The 19,254-nt window shown below is 38.4% G+C and overlaps 2 protein-coding genes across 7 annotated transcripts in view; both read right to left on the bottom strand.

Annotated features, from left to right (window-relative positions):
• LOC144660170 (uncharacterized) overlaps positions 1-10,845 on the bottom strand; it is a 166,258-nt gene extending 155,413 nt beyond the window's left edge. Inside the window, exon 1 of the mRNA XM_078520764.1 lies at positions 10,833-10,845. The gene's annotated coding sequence lies outside the window, so the exon portion shown is untranslated. The remainder of the gene's footprint in view (positions 1-10,832) is intronic.
• LOC144660155 (uncharacterized) lies at positions 1,328-17,673 on the bottom strand. 6 transcript variants are annotated; one of them, XM_078520723.1, is made up of 8 exons: positions 17,589-17,673; positions 11,700-11,848; positions 9,202-9,254; positions 7,147-7,300; positions 6,325-6,508; positions 5,829-5,983; positions 5,225-5,421; positions 1,328-4,038 (listed from the first exon to the last, which is right to left on the bottom strand). In XM_078520723.1, the coding sequence occupies exons 2-8, from the start codon at positions 11,760-11,762 to the stop codon at positions 2,331-2,333; spliced, it is 2,514 nt and encodes an 837-aa protein (XP_078376849.1). In that variant the 5' UTR covers positions 11,763-11,848; positions 17,589-17,673; the 3' UTR covers positions 1,328-2,330. The 6 variants fall into 6 exon arrangements, with proteins under 6 accessions (XP_078376849.1, XP_078376851.1, XP_078376854.1 ...); XM_078520725.1 differs by lacking the exon at positions 17,589-17,673 and adding an exon at positions 14,110-14,142; XM_078520728.1 differs by lacking the exons at positions 11,700-11,848; positions 17,589-17,673 and adding an exon at positions 14,110-14,200.
• Between the last annotated feature and the right edge of the window lie 1,581 nt (positions 17,674-19,254).

Here is a 19,254-nt window from a genome sequence, read left to right as displayed (position 1 = left end):
GCCTTCTATTGGTTTTCCAACATTCTCGGCCAATCAAAGAGCTGAAAACCGCACGTGCATTTTATCGGCATGCGGCTGCTTTGACTCCCCCGCTGCCTCCCAGCTGCTGGACATCACGTGATCTACTTTCTGGGCACGATGGTAGAAAAGACTTCTGACAATCTTTGAGCATTTCTTGTTTTTTAAATCACCTTTGAAATAATTTAAGGGATCGTCTACCTTATGACATTTAACTGCAAACTTCAGAGATATTGACCGAGTAATTGGGGAACCAACACAAACAGGCCAAAAATAAACACAAATAGAACCCAATGGACACAGTAATAAGAGAAGTACTGTTTATTGTTAACATATAATATTAATATTCTCCCAAAGATTTCCCACAAGCCTAGTTGGGTTAGCACATATAATTAGAATAATTATTATTAATACTCCTATTTTATATTCACTGTTATAGCTTATTTAGCTATATTTCGGTGAAACAAATGGACCAGGTTACATAAAAAAAGAAATTTTTCATGTGTCTGTCGCCAACGTTGAGTTAAAACAGACGCCTAAATTAGCATTACACAGGGGAATGATTATCCAACTGGCAGGAGGCTAACCAGGTGGCTTTTTCTGCATAGCATAGCCGAGAAGTTGAACTTGGGATAGAAGAAAAAAGGCTTGCACTCAGGACCTCGGGATTTCAAGAGCAGCGCCCCAGCCGAACACTCGGCCATGCTCTCTTCCTATGGCGAAGGAAATAAACGGCGGAGGCGGATCTAAAAGAAAGTGCCCCCCCCCCCCCCCCCGTTTACGAGAGTGGTGCAGTGAAAGGAAGTTCTATCCTATGAGCTGGCTCACCTCTAGAAATGGAAATGAAAAATATTTTTTCTTAAATTCACTATGGGTGGTAAATTAACCTTTATCAACTTTAAATGTTTAACTTGTCCGCCGACGCAGCAACCTTGTTCCCAGGGTCTCTCTCTCCACGCCCCCCTCCCCCCCCCCCCCGCCAGAGCTCTGGGGGGCGGGGAGAGAGAGAGAGAGACCCTGAGAACGAGGTTGCCGACGTAGAACAACAGTTTCTTCAGAAACTAGTCACTTTAAATGATAGTAAATGATAAATTCCGTTAAAGAAGCTGGGGTAAACTATTCGTGGAAACTAGCGGGCATAGAGGTAGACATTTGTTCTCTTGTGTAATGGTCTTCTCCTGCTAAATTTCTACGTGCTACTTTTAAAACATTTATATAAAAACGTGCGTAAACCATACAATTTAAACTATTAAAGGAAATGAAAAAAAAATAATACTTAAAGTCATAAGATCTTAGGAAAACCTTTTTTTAAAATAAAATATGTTTTAATATCACAATCGAAGGCTAGGATCACGTAGCTGTATTGAATGAGTAGGAAAACCGATTATTCTAACTATACGTTGTATTTTTATATTTCCGCATTTAATATCATAATTCTCGTAGCTCGATCTTCGCTTATTAAAAGCAACTCACTAGTCTATTAGCCTGAAGCTGATATTCTCCCAGCCTCGTCTTCTCTGTTTTCAAAAATGGCGGCTCACGTGATAAAAACCTCAAAGAGTTTTGGAGATTTTGTACCACGTGACCCAGCCTTTCCCAGGGTCTTCTCCCGACGAGCCGCCATTATAAAAACGAAGAAGACCCTGGGGACTGGGTTGATGTTCAATCGTGTGGCACCAATCTTCGTATTCAAACGTTTTAGGCTCCTCCGTCAATACTAACCGAGGTAGGTGTGGAAACCATGTTGGTATCTTTCGACATGGAATAATATCTCCTGTTTAGCGGCCGTACCCGTTTCTACAAACGCATCGATTATTTAACAGAGCAACTTTTCAGTAAACACGAAACTAAACATTTTTGTACACCCTATATACCCAATGAAGAGCCTTCGTTTCCTTTGACTAGCGATCTGTAAATAAGAGGCTAGTAGCTTAGCATATTGAATTAACGTTGCTCTACATGTATATATCATAGGTTAAGTCTGTGTTCGAGCCTAGTGGCCCATCAGGCCGGAGCTTATCCCGGTTTCAGTAGCTACAGCATGAAGCGACTAGGATTGTTCTACTCCCCCCGGCCCCCTGGATGGGATGCTAGTCCAACGCAGGGTTACCCCCAGCATCAAATTTGCCGGTACCCATTTATACACCTTGGTGGAGAGAGGCACTGTGAGAGTAAAGTGTCTTGCCCAAGAACACAACGCAATGACCCCGGCCAAGGCTTGAACCCGGACCGCTCGATCCGGAGTCCAACGCACTAACCGTTAGGCCACCGTACCTCCCATTCTATATATCAATTCATAGTTTATTTATTGTCTAGTGTAAGATGGTCATTTCAGGTCTCAGTATGTGCCAGCAGTAATGCCATTGTTTTGGCCGATCAACCACAAGTGTCCATTGTGTTATTTCAAGCCCTTCAGCGTCTAACATCACCTTGTTTGCATTTGTCGCTAAGCCTGCAGCCTCCGACCCAGTCTTGTCGCTTTCTGATTTGCTTCTTCCTCGAAAGTTTAGTTTCTTCCCTAAGTCTTTAAAAGTGAATGACGGGCTGCGCTTCATTTCATTTGAGTCAGTAGATGTCTTCTCCGATGCCCCGTGAACTTTGTTATGCTCGATTTGTAGACGGTCCACTTTAATTTCTTGACGGGGAGGGGCAGAAACACTACGAATCTTTCCTTCAACCATTTTCACTGATCCACGCGTCTCTGTCACAGCAGAACTCAGCTGCAGCGAGATTTCTTTCTTTGTTGACTTCTCTTCCTCAATAGCCTCCTCAACTTTGGTGCAAGTTTCGTCGCCATTTTGCTTGTCTGTGTTTTTGTCGTGTTCCGTTCGGCAATTTTCGGAAGAATCCGGCGGATTTTCGTGTACCTCGACATTTGAGATCACTTCGGTTCCCTTTATGTCATTTAATATGATTCGCTCATCGGTTAGATTGCCATTTATTTGAATTTCAACCTCCTTTACGCCATGCTTCTCTAGGTCATCTTCATTTTGAGAATGCTTTTCGTTGATCTCGTTTACTTTGTTGTTGTTGTCATGTAATACGAATTTGTCTTCGGTTAGATCACCTTTCCGCGGAGTTTCAGTCTCCTTGAAACCATTTTCTTCTTGCTTTGCGTCGTTTACAATATTACGAGGGGAATTTTCACCGGATTCTTGTTTCTCGTCTCTCTTTGCATCTTCATTGTCAGGACCATTGGTAACTTCTCTACGATCGTCTTCTTTCTCATGTTCTTTAAAGAGTTCGAGTTCTTTATCTTCGCTGCTCTCAAGCGTCACGCTGTAACGAGTTGCGATTTCCAGTTGCTTTATTGAGGTCAGCACTGAATGAAATAGTCGCTCTTCGGGTGAACGCTTGTCCGCGTTGTCTTTATCGGGGCTTGTACCCAATTCCTGCTCTGAATTCGCAGTGGGATCTGGGGCTGAGTCACAGGCCGCTGACATGTCCTCAGTGCTAGTCGAAGAAGCACTCTGCTGTTCATTCTCAACAATTTCCGGCTTTGTTACATCGACAGTGATTTTCACATTTCCTGTATTGTTATTTGCCTGTGCACCTGCGGTTCCTGCGTCAATCTCAGCTTTGGTGTCGCTGTCCGTATTATCCTTTGCCACAGATTTTCCACTCGCTCTCTTCCATTTACCGAAGCTCGAATTCACATTTGCTATCACAGTGTCTTTGTCACTGAAAGACACCTTCCTCTCTCTCGTCCCCTCTGTTTCAATGTTCCTTCCCCCACTCACCCCTCCCTTTCCTTTAAGAAGCCGAAGCACGTTACTGACTTGTTTGGTTTGCGCAGCTACGACTGCTTTATAACCGAGACTAAGCCGAAGACCTCCGAGGAACTTCGCCTTCTTTCCGACTGACGTATGGCTGTCGGCAATGCAGATTTCCAGAGCTCTACGTTTCACATCGTGAAAATTAACGCCAACTATTAGAAATTCCTCGTTCCACAATGGGTCTTTGCCCTTTCTTGACTTTGTTCTACACTTGGTTGACTTCTTAGCATCAGGTAAAAGATAACTGGGAAAAAAATGAAAGATGAAAATGGGTTTATTATTTTGCTTTTCATTGTTTTTAGTTTTTCTATTACTGTTTTGAATGGTATGAAGAGTAGACCTGGGTGGTACTCCCTATATGGACAACAACAACAACAACAAGCTTTATTTGCATGACTGTAAATTTGTTACAATATTGCAAAAGCGTAAACTTATTAAGTAATAATAATAATAAAAATAATAAAATAATAACATAGTAAAAAACAAAACAAAATGATTACATATAAAATTAATTACATTGATAGTATTTTGTTACGTAAATCAAAACAAGATGATATAAATTTAATCAATTGCATGGTCACAAAATAATCGGAAGAATTCATTAATTCTAAAATCAAGTCAGGCACTGGTAGCCGGCTGACATTTAAGATGATAGGCTGTATTTTTTGTAAAAGTTATCTCTTATTGTTGTATAGGCTTCGCCCGTAAGGGGTACCATTTTCAGTAGAAGGTACTTTTCTGCCAAAAATGGTATATAAAAGGGTTAATGTTTGAAACTCAAAGTGGAGCCTCCCCGTATAAAACGTTGTTAAGTACCCACCCCCCCCCCCCCCCACCCCATCCTGGAAAGCATACTAGGCACAAGTAACACCTGAGACCCCTCACACTAAGAGCGTGACTCGGGACTTGCGTCACAAGCAAACCTATAATTTTAAAATTATTTTAGTGTTCCCAGTTAGCCTAACAGCTAAAAACTATAACACTTAAATAAAGTTCATTTATTTATTCATTCATTCATTCACTGAACTGCAGGACTAACTTTTCGCAGTAGCCCATCACTCCTGTTTCTCCCAATGCTAATTAGCTCTACACAATAAGTATGGAGATCAATTATAGACCTTTTTCGCTTGGGCGGTTTGTTTTCCCATTACAGACCACGTGATGTTCTCTAGAGAATTTTCCTTTTATCCACATAAAATTTATTCATTCATGTACACGCGACTATTTGAAAATTTGAAAGCAAGAATTCTCAAGAGTATCATCACATGGTCTGTAATGGGGCAACAAAACGCCCAAGTGAAAAAGGTCTATTAGAATAACTCATATGCTGATATTCACCCCAAAACGTTGACTCTGAAGTTTATAAAACCTCGTCAACATAAATGACGCAGCAAGCCAAAATCTACGCGCGAGCTAAATGACTTTCTTACCACTTAGAGAAAGTCTCTGGTAAACCATGTTTTCCTCCTGGTAAATCCATTGCCCTGAGAAGGTGAACATGAAGAAATCCTTGGCCTGTATTTGTAGTGTTTTGCTTGTAATGTCTTCCATCCACTTCAATCTCTTGCGAACTGCTGTAAAGTAGCCCCACAAGCATCCTTGGCCTGCCTAAAGACTGAAGCGGCGGCTAGGGAAAAAATGAGTGATACATATAAGAAAGGCAAGAAATGGTCATTAGGATAAAACCCTAACAACATCCAACTAAATAATACCCAGAGTCGTTATTTATAAGACCCTGAAGAAGAAGGCAGTGCGTTTCGAAATATTAGCATTGACATAATATTCCTTTAATGTTAAATCAGCGTTGCTTTTTTCCTTGATTTATAAATAAGAAAGAAATTCCATTTATAAATAGCTATCTTCATCTAAAGCAAATTTCGATTTATAGACTGATCATGCGCCCACGTTAGCATAATGGCGGATGATAATAACGGTGATGGTGATAAAAAAGATAGTGATGATGGCCTTTATCAAAACATCATTGAGTAACCATGCCAAAATCCGCCTCAGCTGAGTAACCTGGCCAGCACCTACCTTCAGTATAACCTGAATGTCAAGCGGATATCCCATGCCCCTCAATATACTCTGTGGAAAGAGCCGAGTAACCTGGCCAGTCTCTCCAACGAAATGAACGGTTAATGTCAACTCAGTTGAATTCTCCAGCTCGTTGTATGTGACGTAGTCACTTCCTGAAAAAAAGATAATTTAAAGGGCTTTGAAATTTGCTTTGATCTCTTCTCTTGCAAATCCTTGAATTAAATTGTAATCAGTCAGCTTTCTAAGCAACTATTGGCACTTTCCATTTGTTAGAACTGGCCGGCCTTTCCGGTGATTTTTAATGTGAAATGGTTGTTTTTCACGAGATTTTTCCATAATAACAGTCTATGATATTTATGTATTGACTGATTTGACAGGACAAATCTGACTAACAACGGAATTCTTTTCTCGAATATACCGGTCTGGCCGGCCAGTTCTGACAAATGGAAGGTGCCCTAAGATTCAGTTGGTGTATTAGTGTTGGGATTCTTACCTATAGGGTACCTCACTCGTTTTTCTCCCGGTGTCCCCATTAGTGTTACGACCACCTCTCCCCCATATTCTTCCACGCATGACAGGCGAATAGTGACCTCGTCAACCAGCAATCCACAGCAGCCAAAATTGATCCGCCATTTGATGCAACCTGTATTGGAGCCTGGTGTTCTCTCTAGATAGACCTGAATGTAAATGTAAAAATAAAGTGTAAATTTTGTTAACAGTGGTCATGCATAGGCTTCATATCTCATTCGAGATGGCTAGTTTACAGGCATGCCAATGAAACTGAGGAAACAAATATCGACGGCTGTTGGTTAACGTTATTCGGTATTCTAAACTTCTTTGTCGATTAAAGCCGGAGCGAACAACAGCATGTGCGGTCCCCTCATTGAGACGCGCCTAGCTGCAGGGAATCATAGTAGTATACAACAAAACGAGCCCGAGACTACCTTGATTCCCTGCAGCTGCGTGAAATAGAGGGAACTGGCCATTTATGTTCATTGGCTACCTGGAGATTACAGAGTATGGACGTTCGTTTTTTCACAGAAATAGAAACTCGGGTACCGTAGAAACATATACCTTTTTCCAAAATGGCGGAAAATACATTATTCTTTTGTCTTCATGTTAACTGACCCTCTGGCCTCGATCCCATCTGCAGAATTCAAAAGAATCTTTGGCTTAAAACGGGGCCATAATTATTAGGTCAATTAACATGTAGACAAAAGAATAATGTATTTTCTGCCATTTTGGAATATGGTGTATAAAGTACCCAGTTTGTCACTGAAACATATTTAAGAATAAACTGTGAATAAGGACCGACCTGCCCGACTTCTTCATTTATATGACGGTGTACGGAGTCCACAGAGTAAAGGACTTTGTCCCATCTTGAGATGACCCCCTGTGCGGATGGGTCTATGGCGTCAGACCAGTCTCTATAGTAACTGTTACACGTGGTACTGTAACGCAACCGGAATCTGGGGGAAAATAAATACCAAAGATTAGTGCTTGCCACGAATCGTTTAGTTTGGCATGACTTGACATGGCTTGATATGGTTGGCATAGAATGGCATAGCCTTGCCTCACATGGAATGGCTTGCGATGCAATATGCATGGCATAGTATGGCATGGTTTGTTACGGCATGGCGTGGTTACTATGGTTGTAATGGTTGGCATGGCAATGCATGGCTTCGCATGGTATCGGGCGTGACATGGAATAAATAAATAAAAGTGGCAATTTCTTATATCCTTAGAGCGGTTTTCACTTGAGTGTCGAAAGTAAATTGCGTTTGCTTTGGTTTTGCATTAGAGCGGTTTTCACTTGAGTGTCGAAAGTTAATTGTGTTTGCTTTGGTTTTGCATTACTACGCTTAGTGATTGGCTTAAAAATCTCGCGCCACTTTCTCGGCGAATCAGAACTAAAACCAAAACCAATCGTGACTCGCTCGTGCACGTTTTCCCGCGCTTCGTGCCAGTTACATGTATTTGCTTGGAGTTTTGATTTGGATTGTCTGTGTCCTCTGTGATTGGCCGGAGTAATTACTTTGGTTTTGGTTTTACGACACTCAATTGAAAACTGCTCTAACAAAGCATAGAATGGAATGGTTTTGCAATACATAACACACAATGGTTCATGTAGTTTCTCTGATATTTCCGTGATGCTAAATATCAACAGGAGCCCATTAGTAGTAATGGGCTCCTGATATCAATATGGCGTTTTTCGACTCGAAAATAAAATGTTTCTCTTGGAAGTGACGTATAAGGTATGGCGCCAAACAGAAACATCTGTTATTTTTCAGGTTAACATTTTATTTGCCCAGATAAAAAACATTTTCTCCTTGTATTTAATAGTCTACCATATTTGCCTACGTGGATTGTTCGTAATTTATTACTGATACCCTGCGCATGCGTACCTTGCTTTATATTGGTGTTTCATTCCCAAGTCATTCTCGTCCCAGAGGCCGCGATCCTTCTGGTCTGTCGCGGCCTCTGGGGACGAGAATGTTCCCAAGTTTGAATCACGCTAAACTCTAACAATCCTCACTCTATTTTGAAATAACAGCTCCATGTCTGAGCTTTTCTCTGTCAAATTGTACGTATTTGACTTTATTACATACAATCAAAATTCTATCAATGCATTTCAAACAAGCAGTTCCCATAGAAACCAGGAATCAAAATTTGAATTTTGGAGTATCAAGAAAACGAATCGAGAAACTCGATTTTATTCAGTATTACACGAGCCCTTCCATATACAGTGGCCTCGAAGTGGCTGGATTTTCAATTTGCTTATACGTTTCGCCATTGCACTTTGCGCTGAGGTTCTAGACTACTAATTTTGAAAATATGATTGATTTACGTCTGGCGGAAAGTAATTTTATCTCGATTATTTTTTTAGGTTGCCTCGGGGCTGTTTATCAGTTTCTTACGGAAGTAATAAAGCTTTCTCCCTTTTAAATCATTACTCTGACCACTCTTAAACATTGAATGTATTTGGAAACCATTGGCTTTTAGTAAAAGTCCTATGTCAGTTTTTCCTCTAATGGCTTGTTTAGTGTGCTAGAACCCTTCATGCTAGACGTCGGCTTGAGGGAGTTTTTAAAGTTCCAATACATTTGTACAATAAATATTTTTATGCAAAGGAAAAAATTAGTTAGCTACTTGGTTTTAACGATAAACATTTTCAAGGATACAAAGGAACAACATGATTAGAGTCAATTCAAGCCTTTTAAATGAAAGCATGGTTTTTATACCGCCGTCTTTGTACTCTGCGATTTGCATTTCAAGGATTTCGCGAGCGTTTCGGATTTCGTGCTTTTTCCCTGTCTACAGTTCAAAAAAAGGAAACAAAAAAAGCGACAATTGCCTTCGAGCCACCTACCTGGAACCGATAACTTCTTCTTTGTTTGGGGTAAAAGTGTAACTTGACGGCAGCTAAAAAAAATAAAATAAACGTTAACATAAGAATACTGTTTTATACGACAACTCGCTTATTTCCCGGTCAAATATCAGGTATAACGCGTTTACGAAGGCCATACCATAAACATATTAGCGTTCTACTTTACAAGCCGAACTCCACGGATTCGTTCGCGATTCATTACATCATAGGGCTGACGGTTGTTCCTCAACTATTCCACAAATGATCACTAAACGTTTGCATAAAAAATTGCAACTTGAAATCTAAACATTCATTACTGAATAAATGAAAATCTAAACATTCCCCACAAGAACGCCAGCGAAACTACTCAACGCCTCAAAGTAAATTTGATTCTGAACGAATGCCCGCGTACGTTTGAATGAAAATCGCCGAAATGAAAGATGATCGATAATTCAATGTACATTTGAAAGCTTTCGCTTAAAAAAACATATTCAATATGGAAATAATGTCTGTGGATTTCCGGGCTTCACATCGCTGGTAGAATAATAGTTTATTTACACTTAAAAGAATTGAAGACTGATTTTTCACTCGAGCTATGTATAATACTTACTCGGTAGGACATTTCATAACACGACTGATATCTTCCGTTCTCTAAATGACATGGCTTTGAAAAACGAATTTTCTTTACCCCCTTTCTATATCTCCTACGTGTGAAGTAATTATAAAATCCCTCTTTTAAGTCAATCATGCATTTTAATTGAGGAAGCTTTAATGACTTAAAAATCTCCATTTCGATTTTTTTCCCGATGGCACTTAAATTTTACATTAGATCTGAGCCGTGAAAACTGGGCAATTTATTGAGCATAAAAAAAAAACAATATATGTCAGGCATTTGTTTTGGATAAAAATTAACTAATATATTCAAGGCACTTGCTTAGAAAAATTCATTAGAATAGTGGTTGGCTACACAGGTGCAAAAAACATCCCTTTTTCTCAAGACACCGTATCCCATTTCTTTCCGTAAACACTTAATTAAACTCTGGAAATGACAATTGCAGATCTGAAGCTTTGTTTTGTTAGAATAACTGAAAGAGTAAAAAGCCTAGCAGTCAAAACAGACGCCCGCAAACCGAGACTTTTTGTGATAAACTGCGGGCTTTAGTCTCTGACATAAAAAGGGAAAATCAATCTTATATGCTTTCAAAACTAAAAAGTTGTCCTTTTTCCTAAAATCATCGAAAAGCAATTTAAAATTAAGCTAGTGACGTAAGTCGAGGCAAACAAAGAAAACAGTTTTTCAAAAAGTAGCGGTGGTCCTAAACTGCTAGTGTAAGATGAAATTGTAACGGAAAAGGAAGACAGCAGTAACGAATAACATTTTTAAAAAATTGAAAGAAAATTAAATATTTTTTTCCTTTCTCTAAGTTTATCGACCCTCGTTCCAGGACCTTTTGGTTCAGACCAACCGCGTTTCCAATCGGAAACTCAAGGCACTGGGTAGCCGGAATTAAATGAGCTAAAATGATTCCAAGTTGCAGAAAAACACTTAAAGGCCCGAATATAAAGTCAGGAAGAGATGAAATGAACACAGATATTTCTTGCTAGTGCAAGAAGATATTTTGAAAAAAAAAAACAAGGAAGTCGAAGAAAGACCTCGGAATGAAAAAAGATAAAGGTTTAACCGAGTGGATTGAGCGAGCGACCGAGAGACCGAGGGAACAAACAAAAGACTGAATAATAAATGAAATGAAAAACAGTATAAAATATGACACTATTAAATTTGAAAACGAGTGGAGTAAATGAACGAAAATTAAGTTAACGAATAAAAATAAATAAATAAATCGACTTTGTTTAACAAGGGTCGCAACTGACAAACCTGTGGCCCTCGGATTCTCGATCGAATTGGAATTTAGAATTGTTAAATAAAAGAGTCAACGAATGAACAAGTGAATAAACAAACGATGCATGGAAGGAACTTGATAAACAAACAAAGCAAATAATTCTGTATGCTTACTATTTGAAGACATTCTCGCGCCATTTAGCAAAGTGAAAGCCTGTTCGTGCCTTTGATCAGTAAAGAATACAGAGAAGCTTGGAGGCTTTTTCTTTGAAAGGAATTTGTTATCTAGTAAGCGTGTTAATTGTTATGTAAATAACTCAACAGTTTCTATTTTTTCCCTGTTGTCGTCTCTTGCTTTTCTTCGCAGTTGATAATTAACAGGTGGTAGTCTCCAGCAATTAATAATAACTGTCTTAATTAGCTCAATAGATGAAAATACATAATTAACGTCAGCTAAAAAAGGTAAAAACTGCAAGATTTTGCCTGCGAAATTTTGTTTTACCAATAACCGATTCTGAATCTGATGAACAAAGATTCTGAGTGGGAAATGGACAATTGTGACGAAAAATGCACACAAAAAACGCCCAAATAATGAAGCAAACGACAAAGTGTATGATCTGCTTATGCATATTTGAGAGGAATGAGGTGTGCTCATACTCACCGAGAAGGGAACCAACCCTTTCGAGCGAACAAGAGATGAAATTTGCTTCCATTTTGACATCATATTTGCGAGTGATGTTTCTTCTACTTATGACCACAACAGTGATAAAATCTCTTATTACCCAAGCCAGGAAATAACTGTCATATCACCTTTTACACCATGACAGAGAGAGAGAAAGAAAGAGATAGATTCGAGAATTAGTGGTTGGTAGAGAAAGACTGAGGGAAATGTTGAGTAAAACCAATGCGAGCAAACTTTAATTAAGGAGCTGAATCGCACAGAGAAATGTAAAGGCGTAAGAGAACAAGATCACGTGTTAAACACGTGAATAATTAATGCGGAGTGATGCACTTAATAGCGTTAAGAGTGTAGAATATTCTAATAAAGCTAATTGGGTGAATGGAGGTTTGACGTAAGGTTTAAGAGAGGTGACAATTAAATGGAAAAAATTTGAAGGCAAATAAGACCGTAAATAACGCAGTACGGACGCTCCTCTGAACGACAATCAGAAGTTTATAACGTTTTGCTGTAAGACCATTCATAGCGTGCAAAGAGTTGTGAAGATTGATTAGAAAACATTTTGTGGCGACAGATGAGATTATTCAAATGAGATTTAAGTGATTAAAAGCTTTCTAGGCTTCTACGAATTTCCAAACAAAAACGTTTAAGTCGTCCATAAGTGGCGAGGATAAAAATAATGGGAGCAAAAAGGATCACGTCCTTAATTTTTAAACAGAATGGTTTTTTTTGGTTTTTCATTTTCACTAGAAAAACAAAAACAGCAAATCAAAAACACCTAACATCTAACTCCACTATGACTATTACTAAATAAAATATTTCAAAAGTGAAATGCATAATTGTAAAATTTGGGACTTGAAAGTAAAAATGGGTGCCGTGAATTACTTTTTGTGAAAACTCTCAGCTTTAACGAAGCATTTAATTTTCAAATATATTTTTGCAGTTTCACTTAAGACGGGTGTTGTCCACCCCAAATATGTATCTAAAGGTGTTCAAAGTCGTTTCAGATTTGTTGTTGGTAGTAGTCAAGTATCTTACTAAGTTAGTCGCTCAGGACAAGAGACCTGTGTTTAGACTGTGTTTTCGCAGCATAAAGCGACTAGGAGTATTAGTACTTCTTTGTGAATAACACATAGTTGGAGAACAACACATCTCTCTGGTAGCGGAGGTGAAAAGAGCGAAGAAGAAGCTAGGCCATTTGCGAGCTCTCAAAAACCCTACACGAGAAACAACTCGTCTGCCAGAACTGAGACCGTATCCGTTAATCAAGAGAAATTTCTCTTGGTAAATCTAACATTGCATGGACTGTTTAGTCACAGCAAACACTGCACCCAATCTACAGTGCGCTAATTCATCAGCCCACTAACTGTAGAGCCCACCTGGGGTCCCGCTTAGCCTTCCCCTGAACTGTGTTCCCTTGATTTTTTTATTGTAGCCTGCGAGCAGGCTTCCCATCTGATCGGTGAGTGAAGCTGTTCACAGACTATTTTATTGATATTAAATTTTCAAATACTGTTTAATAAAATAAAATTAACTACAGTTAGAATAATTATACGTACCATCAAGACTACATACATTCGCTACAGGACCAATGTATCTAAACTTATCCACTATTTTTAAAACTGTTCCATTTTCTCGTATTGATTCGAGATGTGATTATTTATATTACTAACTTACGGGATCATCATCCAATACTGAATGCTAAAAGCAGTGAAAGCTGTAGCATCTATTTTGTTTAATTTGACTTAACGACTTGACATCATTTCACTGTACAAAGCTAAGGCATGAACGTGCGTACGGCACCCAAAACCTTCGTCTGTTTGCAATAAGTTACAAACAAGATGCTACTATAAGTGCAGCTTGGGGATCAGCCTATTTTAGTCATTATTTCCTTGTTTCAAATTGCGTTACTTTGCCAAGCATAACGTTATCGATAACAATTTATTCTTCTTTTTTGTAAACAGTGCCTCAAAACGGTTACTATCGATCGATCTTCACCGTTGGAAAAAAAATTCCAGGCATGAAAATAGCTAATATCGAACATTGCTAATATATTGCTATTATATAAGAGAGAAAGTTTATTCAATTTAGTTTGACACAACCTGATTATATGAAATGCTTTTTTCGTTTATAAATAACGCAAGGTTCATTAAAGAACCTAGATGGTTTGTTAAGTACTAAATACCGGAAAAACTGGAATAAGCAGACACTTCTTTCGAATAACCCAAAATCCTGACTCAATTGGTCAAAATCATTTCTTTTCCAGTGAACTTTATATCTCGTTTTTTTAACTGGCGATTTGAACATGTGTAACACTGCACGATAATAAATAAACAGCAAAAAAATAACAAGGAAAATTATTCAAGATGCTGAAATCGTAAAAATATCTTACCATAATTCAAGCTCTTCCCACAGATCAGTAACCTCGAAAATTTGTCTCCTTCACTAAATCGCCCAATTTTTACTGGAAGAAAGTCTTCAAGCGTTTAAGTCTGGGTGATACTGTGATACTAGTGTGTGGTGTAGCAATATTTATGTTCCGACTGTTATTTGCTTGTTATGTGGCTAAGCACCTGCTGCGGGGGAGTATCCAGCTTAAGGCGAACTGCGGTGAAATATCAACAAAATCACTGGGATGTGTTATATACTTGTAGATTTTATACCATATATTTTTTCTTTTTTCTTTTTAAAGATACTCGGAAAAATAATACTCCCACTTCATTTTGGGTTAATTTACTATCGGCCCTACAGATAATAGCCTTATAACCTAATTCTTGCTTTTGTTATTGCCGGTTTGAGGGCAAAAAATATGAATAAATTCTGAAAACCATGTTAATCGTGTTAATTAAGTTGACAAACTATTTCTGTGCTCCCATTGGCTACTGATGACAGCGCTACTAATGTTGGGTTTGACTTGACTGGTTTTGCCGTTGTTATTCCTCCAATAGCTTGCTAGACTATTGAACCAGCTTTACCCAAAGCTTTAAGCTTTTAAAGACTGACCTGGCAGGTAGAATTTCGCGGGAAAAAGTTTTGCTCCGCATATGGTGGAAAACGAAGAACTGAAATACTTTTTCCGGTTCATCGAGAGCTGACTTAACAGGCATCTTGCAGGGAGATACGAAGAAAATATTTTTTGTCACAAAGTCACCACAAGTTTACTAAATCAAAACAATTCCGAAATGCTTAATCCGGCAGAGAGCTTTTCTTACAATCGATGTTTTTAAAATCAAGGACCAAACTTTGCTTCTTTGCCCGCAAACACCTTTTTTCCACGCGTGCTGTGATTAACGCACTGTGTTTGACCTCAAGCACATAAATGGTTTTCTTATTTAAACAAAGTGATTCTTTAAAATGATAATGGTTTTCGATCGCCTGTAAAGGTAGCAATTTCTGCCATAGCTTTGCTCTACGCCTTGGTTAACTAATAAGACTTGTACAACAATGCTAACTAATCACAGCAAGCTCGCTATTTTTCAGCCAATAAGAAACAAACCAAACCCAGTCGTGACACGGTGTTTGCACGGTTTCGCGCACTTGGCGTCCGTTGCATGTTTTGATTCCAGTAGTTTGATTGGCTCATCGCGTCATTTCCCCGCGTTGTGGTTGGCCAGAAATTATTACATTGATTTCGGGCCTTTTAAGAACTTCACGAGAATCACTTTAAAACTGTTCTAACGAAGAAAAAAAAAGTCATGACAACCATCCCACAGGCCTGGCTGCCGAGACGCCATTTTAAAAATAAATGATTTCCTTGTCTAACTAAAATGGGAAAATAGATGCCTGTAGTTTTGCCTAGAACCCTTTTAACAGTTCGTGGAATGGCGGTTATGATTAATATTTTTTAAAAATGAACTTTCTTATGAATAACACCAGTTCAAAGTAATATTCGTCAAAGGCTGACTTTGGCGTAACAGAAAATACCATATAAACTTTTTTACCAAATGTTTCTTTGCATTTCCACACATATCGTTTGCCTGTAAATTTTGTCCATCGTATTAACAGCCCACGGGGGGGAGGGGGAACTCCATATAAACGGGACGGTGATGCTTATCGTCTCGCTTAGCGGTGTAAATTACAGACTTTGGTCACCCTTAGGGTGTTTGGAACAGAAAGCACAATATTTCTGGCCGTCGAGGGTTGCACGTGAAGGATTGAAAAACGCCTTCATGCTGTGTTGGAGGTCTAAACCTATCAAACATAAAAAATGGTACCTTTTAGGGCTCAAAAAATACTTGAGCTACGCCCAGATTGGTCTCCGTTAATAGTTTAATTCACATTTTCCGACAAGCATACCCGTCCCTTTCACATAAGAGCCCCCCGTCTGGATTTACCGCCTTGTGGTTATTTTTGTGGACTGGTAACCCTGAGTAATTCGTTGATTAAAAATTTATAACAGAGCTAACCAGCTTTTAATTTTTAATGATATCGGTCCAGTAACTCTACATGTTCAGTTCATTTATATTCCGTAGTTTCTAAAATTTCAGCTTGGTGCGAATCTTATCAGGCTATTGTCACCAACGAGGTATATGTATATAAGTGTTTAATTTTTTTTCGTTCTTGTGCAAGTTACATATCAGGGTTTAAAAACAATTCGATAAGATAAAAATTGCGATTTTCAGAGTGATATGGAATTCCCATTAGTCTTTCTTTATGCTAAGGATGGGTTAAAATAAAATGGACTTCAATTACTACAAAATCGCCCATCTTGTTCACATAATTTTTTTGTCAACATTTGGTTAAAAATTTCTTCCCCTAACCTCTTCTTGTTTCAAATTATCAAAAATAAAAAATAAAAAAAAACATTTAAGTAGTCTTAATCTAACAAAAGAGACCGAAGGAAGATGTGAATTGCTTGTTATTTTTTTCCAGAATGTTGTAGAATTCAGCATAATTAAAAGGCAATGAATTATTCTTTTGAGACCAACCTCAAATTATTTTTCCTCCCAAAAGATGCCATAATTACCTTTTATAATAATATTTGTTCCGAATTCGGCGGTATCTCAAAAAAATCTTGTTTAGATGTGATTTTCTTTCGGAATTAAAGGGCGAAGACTTGACTTTTTCTTCTCCGTATAATTTAATAAGTAAGTATTATAATATCTGATCTTCTTCTTGCTTTCAGCCTAAAGCAGTTTATCTGCCGCAACGGGGACGATAAACGAATAAGGTGTTGAAGCATTATCATTAATTTGTCTGCGGGGTGGCTGAAACGATTCTTTGTGATATTCGCATACAATATTAGTGAAGATTCGTTAGATTGGAGATAAGATAGTCTCAGAAAGTCTTCCGGGAAGAAAGGAAAGAAATAATTCGTTTACCAAAACAATGTTTCTTAATCGTGCAAAGTAACAACAATCTCCATCAATTTTTTGAATTTTCTGCAAGATACAGAAATAGTTATTAAGGGGTTTCTTTTGCTGTTTTATTATCCATATTGCTAAACATTATGACTAACTCGAAAAAAATCCTCGTAATTCCACTACGAAAGAAATTTTAAAGCTTATGATCAGAAGCTTGGTCGAATTGTATTTTAAACACCATTCGATAATTCGTTTAGTTTCACAGAGAGGGTGGACTGTTTTTTGCTACCTTCGCGTCAGTGAAACCTAGATTTCACAACAACACAAATTCTTGATCTACACATTTTGGTATTCAAGGATCGTCGAGAAATTATTAAAGATCACCCACAGGTTAAACCGTGATATATGTCGCTAGGTAAAGTTCAGCTTACGCTATTAAGCAAAGAACACAAAAACACAAAACCATAACACAAGAACACAAGTACATCTCTTTAAGAAATGAAAAACAAATTCGCATGCGATCACCGATGAAATAAAGAGATACAAAAGAATAAATGTAGTCACTCACCCCAGAGCTTTTGGTAACACCATTCGTCGCGCAAATACACACAATCTTGCAACAATCTGTAACAAGTACCCTCGCTGTGTTTGTGCCCTGGGTTTTATGTTAATGGTGTATTATTCGTCAGTATTAACCAATCACATGTACATGCACACGCCTCGCTATTTTACTGATAATGCGAGAGCTTTTACTGCAATTTCCAGCTGCCTTGTGCATTATCTTCACTTGGGAAGAACGAGTTAAGAATCAATGAAACCACAAATATATGGATTCATTAAAACCATTTGAAAACAGTTTTTATGAAAAACAACTCTTTAGTAGATCCAATAATTCTCATTGTGACGTTAAAAGCTGAATAAAAACAAACTTAACGATAACAAATTTGACAAAACTAATGAGAACAAATTTAATGTTCGCCAGTCTTGTTTTAATTTTGACTTTTAACTATACGAACGGAAATTTCACGGCAGAATCCAGATGCTTTCCGATTAAATCAGACTGTTTTGAATTCATAACTGTCAGAAACATCGTATATCGGCGAGCAAGAGGATATCACCATGTTGATCTTTAACTACCAAAGCCAAAATAAATCCAAGTCCACGATGAAATAAGTGAGAACAATTTCATTTCATCGCAGCAATAATAATTTAATATAATAAACTGGCATTTCCCATTCAATTGTTGATAGTTTTCAGTACTTTCCAGCTCTTATATACCTTGATGGGTCAGTGCTACAAACATTTATCAGTTACAGCTACAAAAATGGTTTCAAACAAATGCCCAGTCATTGGCAAACAAATTGTGATTGTTTTCTTGACGTCACTAGTAACCATAGCAACGGTATAACCGGTTAACAACACCCTTAATTTTAGCTTTAAGTGCTTATAACTCAAAAACGAGTTCAGTGACCCCCATTTTTTATTATTGAATAATGATCAGCAAGATAAAATACAACTTCTTGCAAAGTTAAAAAAAAATTCCTGTAGTTGTTTCGTCGCCACCTTAAGTTTACGAAAATTTAAGGTGGCTCTGAAACCGCTCCACTTTCGACTTCTTTTTTGTGCTTTCCAGTTAAAGAGGCTCTATGCTCTTTAATGCGTTGATAAATGTGGCGTGTAGTATAACCAATATAATCTGCATATAATCATATAACCATTAATGCGATGTTTATATGCTTAAGTGTGATCTGTGTGTGTGATAATTCTGCATTATTATATGTCTACAATAGTACGCGCGCTCTGATTGGCTGCTGAGCGGGCTTATATTTTCTTGTATGCCGGGCTATGACTTTTCTCCTCGCTTTTTGTGTTTTCTCGCCCTGGCTGCAAGCCTTGCTGGTGTGCGCGGTGTGTGCCGAGGTCCCGTTATATCCATGAACAAAAATCGGCGCTGCGGGGACTACCCGAACTGCGCCTTTATTCAGCAAGACGCTCGCGTTCCTTCTTCTTCTTTCTTTTTTTCTCGCTGCACCCACTTTCGCGCTAATGAATACTGGATCCGTCGAAAAAATTCTCTTACTTTCTAGTCAACTTCGTCATTCGTTGGCGACAGTTGTACTAGTATTTCGGTCTTCATTTTAGTTCTCCTTATCCTTTTCTACGACTGACAGGTGGTACTTTGCCCCGCTAAATAGCTGGGGGAAGTTGTGATTTTTGACTGCGCGCGCTGGCGC

This window comes from Oculina patagonica, chromosome 7, assembly GCF_052425735.1.
Source record: "Oculina patagonica isolate OP01 chromosome 7, crgOcupat, whole genome shotgun sequence".
In the NCBI taxonomy this organism is placed as follows: Eukaryota; Metazoa; Cnidaria; class Anthozoa; order Scleractinia; family Oculinidae; genus Oculina; species Oculina patagonica.
Note: the sequence above shows the minus strand (reverse complement) of the source record. Positions and strands in the feature narration are given on the sequence as shown.